Source organism: Aulonocara sp. 'chitande type north' Nkhata Bay, linkage group LG14 (genome assembly GCF_057382095.1).
Source record: "Aulonocara sp. 'chitande type north' Nkhata Bay isolate Kocher_YH1m ecotype deep benthic linkage group LG14, A_spYH_male_GT1.1, whole genome shotgun sequence".
Classification (NCBI taxonomy): Eukaryota; Metazoa; Chordata; class Actinopteri; order Cichliformes; family Cichlidae; genus Aulonocara; species Aulonocara sp. 'chitande type north' Nkhata Bay.
In genome coordinates this window covers 19,953,505-19,975,621 of record NC_141357.1, presented here as the reverse complement: position 1 = coordinate 19,975,621, position 22,117 = coordinate 19,953,505, and the positions used below count along the sequence as shown (strand labels likewise).

The window sequence follows — 22,117 nt, the reverse complement described above, 5'->3', positions numbered from 1 at the left end:
AGGCACTTCTGACTGACTGGTGTCGTGGCAAGGTGTATGTCAACCAGATGTGCACCAGGCCTGGCATAGATGGCACTGTCTATGTGATGGCATGCCATATCTGGCTCGATTGTGGTTTGGGTTATGTGCCCCAAGCCCATAGAAAACAGGTCTTCCCTGAATCTGGCATAAAGCTGGCACTTCTGACTGACCGGTGTCATGGCGAGGTGTATATCAACCAGATGTGGGCCATGTCTGGCAATGATGGCACTATTTATGTTCCTATTTTCCTATTTTAGTTAGAAGATCCAAATGCCATGTTGCAATACTATACTGCTATAGTTGCCAACATTTCAAATGCAGATTTGACAGGATTGTGTACATTTTATCCAAAACCTAGTGACAATTTACTTTATGAATGTAATTAGGAAGCACTCAGTCTAGGGAAAGTGTGTGATTGGGTGAATGTGGCATGTTGTATAGAGTATTTTGCGTAATCCAATAGAGTAGAAAAGCGCTATATAAGAATCAGTCCATTCACTGCGAACAGAGTTTTGTCATGTTACTTTTGCACTATTATGTTTCGGCACATGTTGTTATTACATGGCTTGATAAAGGTACACATTAGGCTGATATCTGGGCCAGCAGTGTGTCTGCAACTGGCCCGTGGCTGCACACAACTTAAACATGGCGGACCTTTGGTGGCCCAGATCAGGTTTGCCAGAGGTAATCCACACATGGGCCAGCACAGGACCACCAGTGTGTCTGCAGCTGGTCTTGTGCTGGCCCATGTGTGGGCCACCTCTGGCAAACCTGATCTGGGCCACCAAAAGGCCATCATTCCTTGTGGTATGTGGGCCATGTGTAAGCACATTGTGTGGGCCAGATTGGGGACATACCAATTTTGCTATGTGGGGAATGTCCTCCTTACCGCGTAGGAACTCTATTGCCCAATGTCATGGGGATTCCACTTTTCAGCCCCCCACTCAACATATTTACAGTTCATGAGCCAGCTGATGACTTCTCTGTGTACAGTATATAATGATTCTTAATTTACTTTGTTGATGAGGTCTTTTTATGTGTTTATTACGCTTGTTTCCAGCTGTCAGAAGAAAGGACTTTGCCAACATGACCAGCTTGTTGCATCTAACCCTGTCCAGAAACACCATCAGCCAGATTCTTCCTTCTGCTTTTAGTGACCTGCGACGCCTGAGAGCGCTCCACCTAGACTCTAATAGATTAACTGTGATAAAGGTAACATGGGTGGCTGGATGGATGACATTGAATTAAAAAGAGAGATCCCTGGTTTATTATAATCCACTCACATGTCGTTATCATTTCTTACTTACACCCACTCACTGCCTTTTGTTTTTCTTTTTTGACAACCAGGATGACCATTTTAAAGGTCTGACCAACCTTCGGCATCTGATCCTGGCCAATAACCAGCTTCACTCTATATCTCCCCATGCCTTTGATGACTTTCTGTCCACACTGGAAGACCTGGACCTTAGTTACAATAACCTTGCCCAGGTGCCCTGGGACACAATTGGACGCCTAACCAATGTCAACACCCTAAATATGGATCATAACCTCATAGAAAATGTTCCCCAGGGAGTATTCACCAACCTGCACAAACTGGCAAGGTAAGGACATAGAAAAGGGCAAATGGTGTGTTTTTTGTGATGTACAAATGCAGCATTGAATTGGTATATTGTTGCCTCTCCCTATTGGTTTTATAAATAACTCCCTTCTTCTCTTGTCCGTCCCTCCCCTTCTTTCTGTATGCCGTCCTTTAACAGGTTAGACATGACGTCGAACAAGCTAAAGAAAATTCCCCCAGACCCATTGTTCCTTAGAATCCCAGTTTATGCCAAGTCCAAAGGCTCCCCCCTCTCCTCTCTTGTGTTGAGTTTTGGAGGTAACCCTCTTCACTGTAACTGTGAACTTCTGTGGTTGAGGAGACTAACCAGAGAAGATGATCTGGAAACGTGCGCCTCTCCCCCAGACCTTAGTGCCAAGTACTTCTGGACTATACCGGAAGAGGTGATACTTTTTGCAATTTTTTAATAATTTTATGCAGTAATTGAAAAAAATGGCAAAGTTTGACACTAGGCTTTTTTGTTCTATAACAAAAATAATAATAATATATCACTTTGACATTGGAAGTGTGACCTTATCTTTTTTTCATGGTAGGAGTTTATTTGTGACCCACCAGTTCTAACACGAAAGTCACCTCATACTGTGGCTATGGAAGGTCAGCCTGCCAGTCTGAAGTGCAAAGCAAATGGTGACCCTGAGCCTGAAGTCCACTGGATCAGCCCTGAAGGGCGACTCATATCCAATGGATCCAGGTAATAACAACAACATATGGTCTAGTTTAATCCAGTATACTACATTTCTTCCCTGTACATTGTAAATTCATTGAAAAATTAAAGTTGTGGTATTAATCTATGGAATATGACTTGCCCACTGAGTTTGCCACTATACATCTGGCAAACACACAGGCATATGCAACAGAGTTTTTGCAATATTGTGCTCTTCCAGTTTTGTGCTATGTCAGAAAGTCATATATTGTAGGGGGGTGTAGGCACTTGACATGTGCGGGCCAATCTGAAATGGTTCAGGACAATATTTGTTAAGGCCATAATCTCCTCACCTATAATGTATTGCTAAAATTTTCATTGGGTAACCCACTTGGCACAGGTATGAGTGCCTAGTTATGGTTTTGCATTAAAAACATGTATTATAAAATCACTGACAGTGTTTTGAGTGTTGTAACTCTTTTCTTTCAAAAGTCTTTTTTGATTCAGCAGTTGTAATTTGTATTACTCAAATTACAAAGGAAAATACATAAGTAGCATTTTTCTTCTCAAGTGCCACCTTTGGTTATGCCAAAGCACACAGTTAGAAACATTAGCATAACAGTCATTCTAAATATTGTCAACGTACCGTAGATATTGGTGGTATGATATTGTCAGTATCAGATACACCTTATAATAATATCCAGTTTATCTAATAAGAATCCAGCAGACAGCTTACTTTTCGTAACATTCACATTTGACTTCATGTATCGATCAATTGATTGCTATCTTAATGATATTTCATTTTCCATTTCACTTTTTTTTCAGAACATTAGTCTTCCCTAATGGAAGCCTAGAGATCAATGTAACATCCCTAAAGGATTCAGGAAACTTCACCTGCATTGCCTCAAACACGGCAGGTGAATCCACGGGAAGGGTGGAGCTAGTCGTCACAGCAATGCCCCATCTGGCAAACAGCACAAGCCGCAGTCGAGATCCTTCTTCTGAACCAGCCCCTTCTGACATCCTGACCTCCTCCAAGGTTGCACTTCCCAACAATGAGACAAGAGGAGCAGACAGGAGGGTTTCATTGGTGGAGCTGACAGGAAACTCTGCCCTCATTAGATGGAGCAGTCAAACCCCTACATCTGGAGTCAGGATGTTCCAAGTCCAGTACAACAGCTCTGGGGACGACACACTCGTTTACAGGTTTGTCTGTCTGCACTGTCAATTCATTATTTGCCTTGTGTCTTTAAATTTTCTGTCTGATGTTTCTATGGTGTCATAATAGTAAAATGCATTTATCTATCTGCCTTTATGAGTTTGTAAGTGTGTGTATGGGTTTCTATGCATGGTTCTGTGTGTATCTGCAGCTTTGTGTAAGTTAATCAAGAGACATCAGCAAATGCAATGAGGATGAGGGCAGATGATAATGATAGTGTCATCCAGTCGTAAAAGTCTAATCAGGCGAAATGATAAAGACATCTGTGGTGGAACAGAGCCATTGTTGGGTACGGTGAATACGGGGGAATAAGGGCCAAATGTCACAAATGTCTGTTGAACAAGTTACAACGGTTGTCATTTAGTTTGCTTTATTGCTGTCCTGATGAGTTTGCTGTATGCTTTCTTTGTCAGCATTTACATTATAAATTTATGAATGAGTTAGTATTAAATGTTTTGTGGCTTTGTTTGAGGAGGACGGCAATGTCAGCACTATGTCAGATGTGACTCTGATTTGATCTGAGTGTCAAATATAGTTAACGTGTTAATGTGGAAAAGGGAGGAACATTACGTTAAGAAATGACTGAATCAAGAAGATACATGCTCTGATGGTTTATTTAGAACAAACTGTCATGTCAATAGAAATTGTAGAAGAATCAAAGATTCTTTCAAAGATGGATGGATGGAGTTGATTTTGTGGTTAAACATATTAATCACACAAAAGTAACGCCATGTTAGACTCTTATGAGACCTCAAAATTAAATGAGTAAATCATGATTATGTTCATTCTTATGACAGCAGGGCTTTTAAGTGGGATTTGGTCGAATTCTAGTCTTCTGAGATCTTGGAAGACTAAAATTACTCACCTCAAAAAAACTCCCAGAATTGATTTTTACTGTGACAGGCTATGTGACCTATGTTGTTGCTGCAACTCTGAGGTTTAGTGCTCTTTGTGCATTTATCCAATTGCATTCTACAATATGAGCAGATGGTAGATGGACTTTAATACTGTTATGGCTGCTTTACAGCCCCTAAACATAGTATATAATTAGAATTAGACAAGTGATACTAAAGACCATCATCAGCTTAAATTCAGACAGATGACCTAACCACATGACTTGCGGAACAGCGACCACAGACACCAGAAGCGACCTCACATAGATGTAGACCTTCCCAGATACGTGTCTTTTTGACACATTAACATCACCAGTGTGAATCTGAAAAACCAAAATAAATTGCAAAATACATTTTTAAGGAATAAAATGCAAACAAAAAAAGTCTGATGTAGCAAATTTGATACAATTTAAAACTCATACATGCAATGCTATCTTTAATTTGTTTTACTATTTTTTATTTCATTGGGAGGTTCACTAAACACCCCATTTTCAAAACATTTGAGCTTTCTGATAATTATTTCATGGTACAGGCTTTAAAGGGTTAAGGAAGTCAGGGAAAATCTCATCCAGGGGCTTGGCCACAGGGGAGTTTTTCTTTTAAACACCTCAGGCACAGTGATTGGCCAGGCATTACTTCCTGTACTAAGTGCATGTTAGTGAGGTTCAGGAGGCCTTTGAAGTATTCATTCCACCACCTGACAGTATCCTCAGTTGAGGTCAGCAGCACTCAGATTTGCATGTGGTTTGGCTACAAGTGCTTAGTTTAAAACCTAGATGGATTCTCTTTGGAACAACTTTCTTTCTCTTTCTCTCTAACCCTCTCTGTCTCTCACCCTCTTAATTCTTTTGGTTCTTTGGCATAAAAGACAAAAATTAAGACAGACTTGGGAACAATAAAACCTTGACCTTAATAAATAATCCCCGCTGATTCAAATAAGCAAATGAAGACATTCACCACTTTGAATTAGATACATATAAACTGACAGTTTGCTTACATTAAACATCTGATTTGCATCATTCAAGGAGCAGATCTTCTCATTTCTTAAAAAATTGCTCCTTGATAAATACTTGCAATTTTGTATACCATATTGTAAAGTGCTGCCTATGCATTTAATGCCATGTTGAAAAAAAATATCAGCAGGATGAAAAAAAGTTGGTGTATAAACCACACCATCATTTTTTTGATTGTTTAAAGCCTTGGGTTTATATAGGGATGCATTGCTGTTGGTGGTTCATATTCTGAGTTTTATTGATAAAGGGTTTCTTTGATACCTTTGATACAGGATGTTTCTTTGGAATTCAGTGAGGGAGATTTCTTTCCCTCTACTGCTTCATCGGCATTCAAGGAAAACGCATAGTTACCTACTACGAATCACTTCCAGGGGTTCCAGTTAAATTTGTTTCTAAGTTGTTCTTTTTAAAGTGCTCTTAGAATCTCTCACATTCGCTCTTGCTGTGTAAAAACCAAAATTATTGCCTAACTCTGTCTCTCTGAAAGCCTGGGTAAGCCCTACTTATTTTCAGTTCTATGGGGTTTTTACATATAAGGAGTTGTCGTGGCAACAGGTCTGGAAAATCTGCCAGATGTTAGATGCAATGTTGTGAGTGACAGGTGGCTTTAATAATATCTGACATGCGTATTTTGGACTATTTATTTATTATGTGAGCCACAAATTGAATGGTAAAATATTTCACTCTGTCTTCTGTGGTTGAAGAAGTAAATCAACAATGTTTTTACCGCTCTACAAAATTATCTAAAGTCCAATTTAGCCTTTTTAGTCTTGATCAACAGTTATAATTCTGTCTCGGGGGAAATAAGTCTTGAAAGAACCTTTGACAGAATTGAATCCATTCGTGCTGACAGGAGAAAGAAAGTTCCTCTTCATTTGTGAAATTGCAACACTTGTGAGATGGAAATGGGGTTTTCAGAAATGTCCTTGTAATGTTGTTGTTTTTTAAGACCGGTCGGAGCGGGCAGAACTGCAGCCACATAAGCTAGCGCAATAATTTTTTTTCCATATGAAACCAGAGGAGTTGTACTTACATCTTATGCCATCAGCTTGTCCTAGGTCACGGTTAGCCGTAAAACATAGCTAAACGGTCAAAAATTAAAATAAGAAGACGCTCAAAATATATTTCCTGTGGTTGGAAACTATTTTGCACAACTTTTTTTGTATTTACAGTTTTGAGGGTTAAGCCTCTTAAATTACTCTAACTAGAAATATTTGTTAAAAAAACAAAAACAAAACGATTTTCAATTTTTTTGCAGTTTATTGCACTTTTTTGCAATTTATGTAGTTACTGTGGACTTAATGCATACATATTGTTAAAATTTAGGCTATAATGGTTGTATTGATGAATAGCAACTTGAAATACTCCCACAAAAGGCACTGCAGCATGTAAAAATATGACAATAAGCTCTGGCGGACTTGGTTCTATGTTAGGTCCTAAAGCAAGATAAGATGCGTGGTTATGGAAAATATTTTGCTTCAACTATCTATTTAACTATCTATTAGTTATATATATATATTTAACATATGAGGAGCATAGTAATAATCTACATTGAGGTATAAACATCATACCAAAATATTTCCTTGTTTCTTTAGAAAAAACAGTTACTTTGTAATTTTATAATGTATTTTAAAAATATATCCTATTGCAGCTAATTCCAATGTGTTAGTACGTATTCATGAGTAAGTATTAATCTTTACATACAATAATTAATTCATTAAAAAATCATCATATGTATTTATGCTATGTAACATTATTGTTATACTGCTTTATTAGGTAAACACGTTCAACTGTTTGTTTAAATATCAGTTAATCACAGGGTAATGACTGCATAGACTGTATTTAAACATGTAGACATGGTCAAGGTGACCTGCTGAAGTTCAAACTAAGCATCAGAATCAGGAATAAAAGTGATTTAAGTGACTTTGAATATGGCATGATAGTTGTTGGTGTCAGAAAGGCAGGTCTGAGTGTTTCAGAAACTGCTGATCTACTGGGATTTTCCACTACCATCTCTAGGATTTACAGAGAATGGTTAGTAAAAGAGAAAATATCCAGTAAGCAGCAGGTCTCTGGTCAGAGTAAAAGGGCAGACTTTGAGCTTTTCTTTAGGCTTCTTTCTTTGAGCTGATGGGAAGGCAAGACGAACTCAAATAACCACTTGTTACTTGTTAGGCACAATGAACAGCGGAAGATTGGAAATATGTTGTCTGTTCTGACTAGTCTCAAATTCACATGTGACATTTGAATGGTAGGGTCAACATTTGCCATAAACAACATGATGCATAGATTCATCCTGCGCTGTACCAACAGGTCAGATGGTGGAATAATAGTGGGGGATATGCACACTTTGGGCCACTTATTACCACGCATTATTTAAACACCACAGCCTGAGTATTGTTGATGACCATGTTCTTCCCTTTATGACCACAGTGTATCCAGCTGCTGGGTAACATATAATGGCACAAAGCTTAGATCATCTCAAACTTAGTTCCCTGCACTAAAAAAGCTTCCACAATTACCACATCTAAATCCAATAGCGCTCCCTCAGAATGGCAGGAGATTCACAGATGAATTTGCAACAACTGTGTGATGCTTTCAACATGGACCAAAGGCTTGTTGAATCTTTGGGACAAAGAATTAAGATGGTTTTGAAGGAAAAATGGGGTCCAACCCAGTATTAGCAAGATGCAACTAATGAAGTAGTCGGTGAGTGTATGCCTAAAATTATACCCATTGCAATAGTTTTGTTTTTTTCCTGTTTTGCTTGTTAAAAGAAACTTTATTTTAACCCAGAGTAGACCGCACCTCTCGCTCTGTGGTAGCTGGGATAGCCTCCAGCCACCCCGCAACCCTGATAAGGATAATCAAAAGTTAATGGATGGAGTGATGGAAAATCTTTTATAAGATCATGGCTAAAAATCCAAGTCTGATGTTACCATATGTTATTGTGAAATTAACATCCATTAGAATGCATCAATGCTGCACTAGTTTAGCTTTGAGCTGAAGAAAAAAAAAGGAACAACCCACTGTGTCCATATGTGAACAGCTTCTCTCTGTCTTTCTATGGTCGATATCCATTAGGAGGGATAAGGCACAATGCCACGAAGAGAGAGGAGGTAAGGCAGCAGTCTGGAGGAGATGATATAAAGTGCTGAGGACCATCAAGAGCACAGAATATTTGGAAAGAGAAAAAAAATGTGTTCTACAAAATAGAAACCATAGCTAAGCATATCCATTTAACTCTCTGCTGCTGAGTGACACAGGTTTGCTGTTAGGATCATGTGTTACGGGTCCCAAGGATGAAGACCACGATGACAAATATGTTACCTGTAAAAGCAGGTGAAGAGCGGAGTAAGGAAGACACGATGCGTCTCTGCTTTCCTCCAGAACGTGTCTGAGGAAGCAGCGGAAGGTGGGCTCCACTTACTGCACCCCGGAACCCCGGAGCAAGCACCAAAGTTCCGCCCTCACTGCTTTCTAACATAAAATGAATCCCTGTTACATGGATTTTCTATCCTCTTAAAGAAACTGAAAATAAATACATATAGCAATGAAAAATGTCCCGTTACATGAGTGTTTTAGAGTGTTTTACAAAAAATAATATTAATGTGGTCATTCCCTCACAGGGGTGCCACACATGCATTATTAGAATTTTGTATCATTTTCACATGCATGTTTAGCACAAACAGAACTTCAATTCATGGTTAAGTCAAATCAGCCAGAGGATCCGCGCTCGGCGTCCTTTTTAAGTCATGTCCACTGTAAGCGATCATCTTTGAACAAAGGCGGTGGCTTACGACACCAACTGTCTGCCATCTAGGCATCTGGGAAGGAGATCCCTTCCCAGACGCCTTAATGCCCACTCACATCCCGGGCCATCTAACCTCAGGAAATCACATGATAGGGTGGGGCCAGGTTTCACAATGAGCTCACCCGAAACCCTGGCTGATTGTGACCCACACCCGCTTTCACACCTTGGCTCATGTGATTAGGTAGAGGATCATCAAGGGGTCCTTTTGTCCCTCTTTGGGGGGATACTCCCACAGGGTTTAAATCTGGGACTCTCCACCATTTGACCCTAGAACTGAAGAAGCTTCTCGGATGAGAGGTGAAACGTCTTCAAGCAACTTAAAGAAGTCCAGATGCTTTTCTTTCCAAGCTCCTTAGATTACGATGACATGGTTGACTGAGAACCTTCACAGACTTTTTAAGTCCTATTAGGGCATCTCCATTTTGAACATATGCCATGTTATCTGAACATTTCAAGTCCAAGTCCAGGCTGTAAATGGTATAAATATACCTGATATAGCTTCAAAAGCATGATCAATATTATTATAACATCAAGTATCTGTTAGCATGTATGTGTGCATGCATATGTGTACTTGTTGCTAGGGCTGCCACGATTAGTCGACTAGTCATGATTACGTCGACTATCAAAATCGTCGACGACTGATTTAATAGTCGACGCGTTGTTTGAAGCTTTGTAAGATCACAAAAGTCGCAGGAATAAGTAGTAGGATTTTAGAGTGTAATAACAGACTGAAACAGAAGATGGCAGCACTGCATGTACAAGAATGCCAGCTGCCGTTAAACCCCGAAGAAGAAGAAGTAGCTCTGTCCCAGAATTCATAGTGCAGTCCAGCTCAGTTTCCAACAATGGCGGCAGCTAGTTAGTTTTAATATTACTCTTATTATTCTTTCTGGATCACAAAATAAACGTTTAACATATTTTCAGGCGAGAATGTAGCTGTGTAAACCTCAAATATCTGCTCAGTTTATCAAGACACCACATATTTTCAAAAGCGCTCCGACGTTTTCGGAGACGTCTGTTACCCACCAGCTCGATAGCTAGCCGGGGGCAAGGCTCACTAGAGCCCGTGAGAACACCGGACTCCCGGCAAATCATTTTCAAACCCACCGCCATCTTTAGCTACTCAGGTTAAACATGATATATAAGTCATTTAGATAACTTAAAAATGTTATTGTTTGGCTTTTTTTTAGTATTTTATTTGTTCCTGAGTAAATCGGTTTGGCTGAGATTAAAGTTATAGTTTTTACACAGCTGAATAAACGTCAAGCAGACAGCTGATTATCAGAAGTGTGAGATGCTGGAGAATATACTCCGGTGTCCCGTTATATTTTAGATAGCAAGGAGTTTATTAAATTTCACCGAAACTGCAAATTTCATTAAAATTTAACAAACTATCATCTTATCTTTATTTTTAGCTAGCACATACCTTAAACACTTAAAGCTGTAAGCTAATGATAGTTATATAAGAGCAGATGCATGCTGGTGCAATAGGCTGTACGTTGTAATGGATGTATGATCTGATTAGTCGACTAATCACAAAAATAATCGGTGACTAGTCGACTATCAAAATAATCGTTTGTGGCAGCCCTACTTGTTGTATTAGTTCACTCTATTTAAGATATTCTCCTCAAAATCCCTTGACTATCCTTTATAATCAGTACCTACTTGGTTGTGGATGAATGTATGAACAAGCAGATTAGTGAATTTGTTCTGATTCTCCCATTGTTTTGTTACCTATATGGTGAGTTTGATACATGAAACTCCAGTCATCTGCTCCTTTATTTACAAGGTGTTGCTACTGCGATAGCTCCACATGTTCAAATAGGTAGATTTTTTACACAGGATGCCTTACTCCAAAGGGATTTTGTCTTCCCCCAGGGACTTTTTCTTGTTAGGTGAATGTGTAAACCTATGGAACCACTGCAAGCCAGATACATATTAATTAAAATCAATCTAATTAACAGACAAAAAAATAACGGAAAAATAGATACATGACTAGATCATTTTCATTGTCTAATTTGTGTCTTTATGTGTATATTTTTAAGTGGCATTTAAAGTGAGACGTATCTTTTATACATTGAACACAACAATATATAAAACCTTTATTTTGCTCTGTAAAAGTGCAGAAAGTATAGGTACAGTTTCTTATTTACTGATACAAATGCTCACTGGCAAGGGCAGAAAAAGGTTGATGTAAATCTTTTTCACACATACACACATGAAAACACACATGCACCCATCAATCGAGACATCTGTCCAGTCATGTGACTTAACACCTCTCGGTCTCACTTGTGTGCTCTGTCTATGCTTTGTGCATCTTTGCACTGACAGGCACATGAAAAAGCCAGCAAACTAAGGATATGGTGAATGAAATCGTGCACCGATAACATTCATTTCACTAGGAGAGGATGACTACTGTCATTCATGTGTATCCTCTCTGTCAGGTACTTTGTTAAGCTTCAGGATACTCGGCACATTATGTAACATTAGTTAATGTGAACCTATAACACTAATCCGATCATCATGTTGTTATTTGTTAAACTTAGTCATCAGAGCAGATGTAGTTGTTATAAGCAGGTTTTTTTCTTTGCTAAGAAATATATTGCTTGATTGTAAGTGTTAGGGAAAATGTTCTAAAACACTTCTTCAGTAAAGACTCAGAGAAGAGAAACACACAGAACTTCTTGCTAGCAAGGGCAGCCTCCAGACTGAGACTCGCGCTGAGCTTTGCCCCTGGTCTTTATTTTATACTCCATTGAGTGTGTGTGTGTGTGTGTGTGTGTGTGTTACTGCTGATCAAAGGGTCAAACATCCTTTGTCAGGGAGAGGGTAGCCTCCCCCTCACCCTAGATGGTTCACCCTAGATAACACAGTGAGGAAGTCAGGCAGTTAAAGCACTTAGACTAGAACAGACGTAACTACGTTAATCCTGCCGTAAAACAATAAGACAAGGTATAAGTCTCATGCTCCCAGGACGTGGGGGTGCATCCTAGTGTGGAATACACACCAAGCCTTTGCAGCCTGTTAAAGATCACACACAATTGATTATATGCCTCTAAGTATACATGGTTGAATATTTCCTAATACAAATAACTACATGCAGTATTCTACCATATACAAACTTATATCACTAAAAGATTATACTGACTACTAAATACAATTTTCTATTGACAGTAAGCATTGTATATTTCTAATTAATTATATCCTGTATGACGCTCCAGTCTGGATGGATGCATGTTCTTTTCTTAACGAGCAGTCCTGAGATATTCATATGCATCAGATTTGGAGACTGTGTACTGTATGATGATTTTAGTGAACTGGGAGCATCATCAAACTTAAGTATGAAAGAATTCAGTACAATATTTTTTTCTGTGTGCTTCTGTTTTGCACATTTATATTTTTGAGGACCTGTGAAAAAGTGGGAAAGGGTTTTAGAGTCAAGGATAGAACAGAATTTGGAATGGTAAGTGTGTGTCCATGCGTGCGTGTGTGTGTGTTTGATTGGTAGTAAAAGGATGTTGGAGAGTCATAGGAGTAGGGTGGGAGGCAGGAGACCGGATGAGGAAGACATGGTGGAAGAGAAAGAGAACAGGAGAGAAAAAGAGAATGTGTGCTTATGTAATCGATCAGGTGGGTAAATATAGCAGATCTTTTTAAATGTACAGAATATGAAACGCAAATAAGCCCTTACATCTGTGACTCATCTGTCTCTTTTTAATCTTAATACACACTTGTTGGCAGAGGGGTGGCGGTGGGGGGGGGGGTTACATTTTCAGTCTCTTAAATAAATCACTATCATGCAATATTATGTAAAATATGAAGAGGTCAAGTCTCATCTTGGACTGATGTTTTCACCCCTGTGGTTTTTGACTTTTCCTTTTCTGCCACAGTTTGTTTAGGTTTAGGAATCAATGTTAGAGATCATGTTGAGCTTGTCGAGTTGAGTCAGGTCAAGTGAGAACTGGTTGATACAATGTGAGCGATATGAGACGCAGGATTATCGCTCGTGTATTTTTAGTTCATAGTCTAACAGATAGCGTACTGATGACAGTTTTTTCATACAGAAAATAACATTTCCGGCTCTATTGAATAATAGACAATAATAGCAGAATACAATGTCATCATAGCCGAAGCTGTAGCGTTCTATCTCGAACTTTTATATTGATTGTTTTATTACTGTGGCAAATGTGTTGATACAACACAGAAAGCAATAAAAACGATAGAAAACAGCTACTGATATGTAACAGTAGGTGGGTTTGCAACCTCATTTACCATTTATTACCAACATATTTGTGTTGTAAGAATTGCCATAACACAGCAGTACAGTGTTGCAGTAATAAACAACATGCTCTTTAGCACGTACTTAAATTCCTTTGCAGTTCTGTACCTGCAGTCCAAGAATTTGCTTGTTATTCTTTGCTTCCGGCTTGTTTCCTGCAACTTGCCCTTTAACTTTGTGGTCAGAAGCTCCAGCCTCTATGACACTATGCTAGATACGTGGTTAAGAAAATGGATCGATGGATGACCAGCCATCAGCTCCTCTAGCATGTCATAAACGAGCAGACACAGTAAATGCTGCTATTTTCCACACATGTGCGCGCAACAATAACACAACCACTAGTTTAAGCTATGTTAAACTCTTATAATATAAACTTTCTTTGTTCAGTTGCATGATGTGGATAATGATTGTGTTTTGCCTGGCCTCATTTCACACTAAAGTATAGCTTAATGTGTGAGACCTGGTCAATTTCATGTGATCTTGGAATGCAAAATGCTAAATTAGTACAGCAGAACTGTTTCAAAGTTATACTGTTGATACTGTATTTACAGCTATTTCCCTACACTTACAGTTATTATTACCGCAACTGCTATCAGTTGATTTCTTTGTAGTCAATTGAGCTTAATACAGTATCAGGAAAAATAACTCATCCCAATCATAATACGCACACAGAGAGATGTGTGTACTTCTCCATACAGCACTCATGGCAATGTGTGGCTGTAGGTCATTGACATTTAATTGAATGATTCACTGTATATCGTTAGCTTCATAGCATAAGTGCCTAAGTCATTGACTTAGTCAAATGACTTAGGCAATTATGCTATGAAGCTAACGATATGTACTAATGAGCTTAAAGGAACAATGACAAAGGACTGCATGCACACACATAGAAACACGCGCAAGCCTTACTTAACTTGCATTACTAGTATCTACTGTATTTACACCAATTAAACACAACACTAGTGAGTCAGATCAGAGAGGTTAGGTTGAAAGACAATTTTGTTATGTAACTCACTGAACTCACCACCTTTATAAATGTTTTTTTTTACATTTCCTGCCTTTTCTATGCATCGTTTTTCTGTTGTCTTACCCTTTCCTGCTCTGATTTGCTTTTTGCTTATCTCTTCTTATTCCATAATCCCATACTGACCCTTGTTTCTGCTCTTCCTCCTTTTTCTATAGCTATACCTCTGCACTAAGCACCGCAGCAATTTCCTAATATTGTAAACCTGCTCAACATTTGGCAATAAAACCGTTTCTGATTCTGATTCTGATGTCCTGTATATTTTCTGAGCTCAGCAGCACAGCTCACTGGGTGTCTGACCCATAATTCCCTTGTTTGGTGTCATGTTACCATTTTCATCATCGTCCCAAATCAATGCTTAATTATCCCTCGTTTCTTTCCCCTCATCGCGGCCCCATGTCCACAGCCTCACTCTCTCTTTGCCTCCCACCAAGCTTTCACGTCTTCATGGACAGAGGGACGAGTAATTAAAAACACACGTCATACAGTGTGCAAGGAAGAGTGGGGGAGGCAAGTGGAAGAGAGAAGAAGCTGGAGCAAAGGATGGGTAAGCATTAGAGAAAAGAGGCAGTGTGATAGAGGAGGAGACTGTAGGGCAGAAGGGGGAGGAGCAGAGGAAAAGAGGAACTGAAGAGGATGAGAGGTAAGGTGAAGAGGGGATTTGGATGATAAGCAGGGATAAGAGACGAGCTGCCGGATGGATTGCATCCAGCAGCACTCAGTGGAATACGAATAAACAAACTCTTCATTAATGATGGAGTTTCTAATCGCGCGCTTGCAGAAGCTTAATATTTTAGTTTGGGTAGCTATGTTTTAGTCTTTTGTATAAGGACAGTGGCTGTGAGAGGTTAGGACATCTTAATCAAGTTTGCAATATCAATCATCAGTTAATGTATATAATTATTCGGGATTCACTACTTCACAACTGTCAGTCTGTCTAATATTATTACTCAGCTCATTAGAAACTGAATTAGATCCAGTGGAATAGGGAGCACTCAGGCTATTCTAAAATATTACCTACGTTTCTTTTTTGTTAAACATTTTTAACAAACACTTTTTGTTCATTTTTTATTTATTTATTTATATTTACTATTTGTTTATAAAACATAGTCAACAAATCTTTACTATATGAAATATAAGTAATGTAGCTACAAAAAAATCTTAAACAGCTGTCATGCTAGTGGCAGTGTAACTGTAGCCACTGAGCACCCTCCAATTTAGTGCAGTTGTGTTTATTTTAACACAAAGTAGTATAGCAATGCTTGTTGCTAATGAAGTGGATAACACACGACTCATGAAATGCTTCTAATTGGTATAGCAGCGGTTGAGCTAGCTAAATGAAGTCATGGAAATTTTACTTACTTTTTAAAACAGTAAAGACCCAAAGATCCGTAGTAACATGAAGCAATAATCTAAGAAATGCATGAGTACCTCTCTCAGCACATAATAACTGCAACTGGTCACATTATCCAACTCAAAAGTTTGACATCAGCTACTTGAGCTTATATGGCATACTATTTAGATTGTAATTTTCATGACTGCAGTCACTCATTTTTGTTAATTACAACAATTAAGATGGAATTATGTAAACAAAGAAAGAGAAGAACCATAAACAGTCACACAGCACTGCACTGTATTTGGGTGAATTGGATGAACACATAGTTAAATCTGAATTCAGGTCTCTGTGCTTTTCAGGCCTTATCCTTAAACAAAAAACACATTATATATCTCTAACTGAAAGAAATAAAGAAAATCAGAAATCGTGTTTGTCGTATTTGTATGCCTCAATATTGCATGAAGAATTTTTTTAACACAAAAATACTTTTTTGTAATTCTTTTATTCAAAGTCCATCTGTTTTTGTTTTGTCCCTAAACTCTTTTAGTTGTTACAGTATCATCAGAGCAGTTATTCTAACCTTGAAACACTCCTCTTGAAACTGATGAAACAGAATGGTTGTTAAAAAGCATTTCAGTTGTTCAGAGCAAAAACTCCTTTGAAACGAGTGTTTTATTCACGACTGCTTGTATATCATACAGAACAAGGACATGGTTGTGAATCCATAATGAGAAACATGTCTGTTGCGGGTCAGTGAAACGCGATTACAACAGAGTTATTGATGCTATGCTCTGTGAGATGTGTACAGTAGGATATCTCCTTTTCCTGTCGGTATAGAGTTGAAACACAACACTCTTTCTGACTCATTTTTCCTCTTATTCTGTCATTCTCTTGATCCCTTCATTATCCATGAAAGGATAACTATCCTCTTGTTACTTTCCCAGGTGACTTCTTTTATTTCTTAGTGTCTTCTAAATTCCCTCTATAAATACACATAAACATGCCTCTGCATTTACGTATAAAGTGATCCAATATCATCTTGCACTGGGTCATATTTTTCTATTTTCAGAAGTGGCTTGCTGTAACACTTACCTGCAGTGTTATCTGTTAGCATTTTTTTGTGAACTGAAAACCTTTGCTCCTTACATTTTCTCTCTGTTTTGCTGTCCGTCTTTTTTTATCGATCATTAAATCTATTTTGATCCGATGCTTGGCTTTTAGTGTCTTGCATTATAAATACTCTGTAAACAGGGCGATCTGTATCCAATATAGTTCAGAGTCTGGCAGATTCATGTGCTCAAACTAACAAAAAGTGGTGATGCTAATATAGCTCTCCTGGCTCAGGCAGCATCCCATGTACCAAGGGTTTGAGTCTGCCCCAGGCTATTTTCTGCATGTCATTCTACCCACTGTTTACACTAATAAAGGCAAAACAGTTATATAAATGACATTTAAAAATCGTGTTGGGGTACAAGTGGGGTACAGGCACAGCCACAATCTGTTCCAGTCACCAGGGGTGGAATTGTCTCATGAATGTAGATGTTTAAAATTTAAACCCAGATAATAATTGTGAATGGCTGATACATGGTTGTGCAGCATGATGGCACCATGGTTAGCACACTTGCCTCACAGGTTCCTGATACGTACCTCTTGGTTGGTCTTTTTCATCTGCAAGGAATTCCTCCAGTTACTCTGGCTTCCTCCTGTTAGGATAATTGGTAACTCTGAATTATCCTTAGGTGTGAATGTGAGAGACAGGCTCCAGCCCCCCATGACCCCAACATCAATAGATGGATGGAAGGGTTATATGATAGTTGATGAAGTGAGCTATTTTTAGAATTCTCTTAACTCAGAAATATCTTAACCCTTTAAGACCTACCATAGAACCAAGTCCGCCAGAGCTTACTTTATATTTTTACATGTTGTAGTGCCATTTCTGGGAGCATTTCAAGTTGCGATACATCAATACAACTGTTATAGCCCATATTTTAATAATATGTATGCATTAAGTCCATAGTAACTACATTAATTGCAAAAAAGTGCAATAAACTACAAAATAATTGAAAATCGTTTTTGGTTTTTTTATGTAAGTTTCTACTTGGAGAAATTTAAGAGGTTTATCCCTCAAAACTTTAACTACAAAAAAGTTGCAAAAAATAGTTTACAACAACAGGAAATTAATTTTGAGTGTCTTCATAGTTTTATTTTTGAGATACACCAATTTTTATATACTGCAGGAAAAACTAAAAACAATCCTATGATGCAAATTTGCAAAGAAAACAGCATGTGCATCAAAATAAACTATTTCCAGCAGTGCAATTCGAGTTCTAAGCATCCCAGAAACTATTCAGAAAAGCATAAAGTCAAACATGACTTATAAAAACACCAGTATAGGCTTTTAAGGCCTACACATAAAAAACTACATTTTCCGCGATAATGACGTCACTTCCGGTTTCGGGCAGGAAATGGCGGACATGCGATCGTTCGCGCTGACGTCTGTTTCAATGTGAGAAGGCAAAGCATGTTTCTGGTAGTGATGTGCGATACCACTGATTTCCTTTCCGATCCGATACCGAGTAATATTCAGGGTGGTATCGACGATACTGATCCAATACCGATACTTTGTACAGAAACGTATTTTATTTGTTGTATCTCAAATGATAGCATCATAATGATTACAGAACATCCGATTACTTGTTCTTATCACTTAACAATGCAGAGTTCATCATCAGCACCTGTCCCTGTCCTCCTCTTCAGTTCGCCTCAACATAACATACGCTCGTCATATTCTGTGATATGATTTACTCTGAGGTGTTGCTGAGGAGATTCTGGATTCTGTCCTCAGTGTGAACCGCCACACAGTCAGTGTGTTAAAGTGTAGTTCAGGTAAGTGCGCTCTTTATAGTTATAATTTAGTTATAGTTATTTGCATCTAAGTATTACTTTGGAATTTGTGAAACACATTTTGATCGTGCTGAGATTTATTTCCCCCGTCACAGAAATCAGTCATTATTTCTGAAAAGCAGTTTAATTTGTTTCTCTTTCTGAGAGAAACAACAAGTTAAAACTTTATGTAACAAATGTAAACCCCACGAAATATATTTTTCAATTCACTGAAGCATTTTAAATAGATTGAATGACTTCTTCATTCCTCTAATCCTGATAATGAACAAAATGTATAAACTCATTGCTAATGTTGTGTCTGCTGCCCGACACTTGATGTAATTTGGGAGCTTTATTCCCACAAATATCATCTCTCTTTGGTCCAAACACACCCAGCAGACAAATATAGCTTTGAGTGTAGTGTGCTTTGATCCTCGTTTACATAAACATTTTTTAAGCATTTGGCTGTTGCTCTTATCTGGAGTGACTTACAATAACTTCAAAGAGGTGCATATATTCATTTTCATTTCACTTTTACTCATTAATTTTCATATTTTTGAATGCAAGGCAGACGGGAAGAAGTAGGGCAGAGGTAAGAGTGAGAAATGAAGAGAAAAATGTGTTGCAAGAATCAGAGGAGACATTACAGGTTCGAGTTAAGGACAGATGAAAGAGAAGACAAGAGTGGTGGGTAAAAAAAGAGAAAAGGAAAGAAATAGAGTGACTGGGGAAAGAAAGAAAACAGTAAAGGAATGTGGAAGGGCAAGGAGCAAGATGAAAAGCAGGAGAGACAGGGGAGAGATATACAAAAGGTGCAAAGGGAGTGAAAGATAAAAGAAAGATGAAATGAAGGTAGAAGGCTGGGAAGATGGATGCCTCATTAAGTGTGAGGACCCTGGCTTGCCTCAGCACAAAGGTCCTGTTTTCAGGGGTCACATGGAAAAGGCTCTAAGGCACAACTACTAAGTCACCGAGCTCTTGAATGCCCGACCTCCATGACTTATTCATTCAGATGGAAAAAAGTTTGAAGAAACTCAGAGATGCACTCAGACATATAACCAACAGGAAAACAGAACTCTATACTTATACACACACACATCTAGAGTTATATTGAGATTTAGAAGACACATACCTGGACAGTGAATGCTGTGAAAGACAATGAATTTTGTTTGTCTGCTATAGATATGCAAATACTGCACGCAGTTTTGTCTAAGATTACTTTGGCTAAATGCATATTGGAGTTTCCGTTTGCTGCCTTGTAAACAAAGGATCTACTTAGACTTCTTGGTGACCAGCACTGTCACAAAATTGGCTTTCTGAGTTTGGAAAAATATCCAGACAATGAGTTCTCTGGGGTTCTAAACAACTCTTTGTTTGTCTGTGTGTTTGTGTGTGCGTACATTTGTGTGTGTGTGCTCGAAGGGTGCGAGATGAGGAGTATCAGGATATGCCAAATCATCAACAAACGTAGATGTAAATGCAGTTGTCAGCCAGATGAATTGAGGTATTTCTAAATTATTCTGAGTGCAATGCATTGTTGAAGACAGCGCGAAAACACAGTTATCCATAACTAGAAGCAAATATATTTATTTAATATGGGACATTTTATATTATTCGGTAGCCTCAAAGATATAGTATTTAAATTAGTTCCTTCAGATATGTATGAATCAAATTTTTGTTTCTGTGTAATGCAACTGCTACCTGCCCTATTGCCTAATCAGCTCCAAAGTCAGGTCCAAAGTGATATAGTTCAACCTTGACATTAAACTTTTGGACAGAATAAACTAGAAATTTTCCATCACAACGTTATCAAGGATTCATAAGGAGTTCTACATTTAATGGCCTTCTGACTGTATCTGTAGTGGCAGTATAAAGTGAGGATTTATAATTGTCTTGCCATCCGATTTGGTGGGGATATTCTTTTTCCATCCATTCATCCGTCCATTATAACTGCTTATCCAATTCAGAGTCACAGTGGGGCTGTGATCTTGAACACACCCGATATAGCTCATCAGTACATCATCAGTGGATTCTTGTTTACCTACTGTGGTTTGTTTGTACCTACAATGGATTGCAAAGGTTTGAACTCCCCTGGAGAAACTTTGTGAGTAGGGATGAGTAGAGATTAACTGAACTCCAAGAGTTAAAGATGAAACACAAAGTGAACAAGATTGTGTTTTTCTTGTCTGCTAAGTTGAAAAAAATAGGACAGTGCAAAAGTCTTGCACTTACATACAAAGCACAAAATGGATAATAGCTTCCTATTAAACACTGAGAACTTGTTGGCTGTTCCTTGTACAAGGCTGAAAACTAGAGGGGACAGAGCATTTCAGGCTGTGACATGTGTACGTACGTTATGTGTGTGTGAATGGGTGAATGACTGAATGTAGTGTAAAGCGCTTTGGGGTCCTATGGACTAGAAAAGCGCTATACAAATGCAGGCCATTTACCACATTTACGTTATGTACATATTTACTTCTTAGAAATGTTCTACCAAACTCTCCGAACTTAATTAGCTTATCAGCACTATGCTTCATTTCCGAATATCTTTCTAATAGCCAGATGAGCCCAGCGTTAACAAAAATTGAAATTCTAAAAGAAAATTGGCATTTCATGCCACAGTGACCAAATATATGATTGAAGGAAAAACATTGCAGAAATTAATGAAAAGGCACCTCTCTAACTCTTAAGCACTGAGTTAGATCGATGGTGCTTCAGGCGTCTGTTGCAGTCACTGGCACAGGGAACATTTCACTGGTATACAGATTCATTTAAACACCATAATCCTATAACATCACACCTCAGCAAAACACCCTGAAGATTAAACGAGGATGGCATCAACAACAGGATGAAATGCCTGTACACCGCAATCTACAGCCACAACCTCCCTTAAAGATATACCTCTCACAATCTTCTAAATGTCATCAAAACAAGGAGTCTCATGGAACTAGAAGCATATTAGAAAAAGATTATAACCGATATAACCCCAATGCCGCCACCCCCAATCCTCCAACTACCTTCACCACCAAAAATTGTTACTTTCTTAGCTTGGTTCAAAGCGTGTTTATGACATTTGCAAATGCTGACTATGCAGGGTGCCAATACTTTTCATCTGTGCCCTTTTTTAAGTAATAATGGATGGAACATTAAAGAATTCTGACACTTCATGACTCCTGGAAATGAGGTCGTCTTTTACTATATTCACAGAAAGCTAAGCATATAGAGTCCCTTTTGTGCTATGAGCTAATGGCCTCACTTGGGCCACAGCAGTCACTGTTAATTGTTAAAACAGTGTCCTATCCCTGCTAATGGGACAAAGTCTCAGTAGCATCCTGTTTTAATTGGCCCTTTTCAGTTCATTATACTCTGCTGGC

At 38.5% G+C, this 22,117-nt stretch overlaps 1 protein-coding gene across 2 annotated transcripts in view; it reads left to right on the top strand.

The window, feature by feature from the left end:
- LOC147314478 (leucine-rich repeat and fibronectin type III domain-containing protein 1-like protein) overlaps positions 1-22,117 on the top strand; it is a 194,423-nt gene that overhangs the window by 116,664 nt on the left and 55,642 nt on the right. For both annotated transcript variants that reach the window (XM_086261431.1, XM_086261430.1), the window contains exons 4-8: positions 1,082-1,233; positions 1,369-1,622; positions 1,779-2,022; positions 2,173-2,330; positions 3,108-3,488. In XM_086261431.1, coding sequence (XP_086117557.1) covers positions 1,082-1,233; positions 1,369-1,622; positions 1,779-2,022; positions 2,173-2,330; positions 3,108-3,488 — 1,189 coding nt within the window. The remainder of the gene's footprint in view (positions 1-1,081; positions 1,234-1,368; positions 1,623-1,778; positions 2,023-2,172; positions 2,331-3,107; positions 3,489-22,117) is intronic.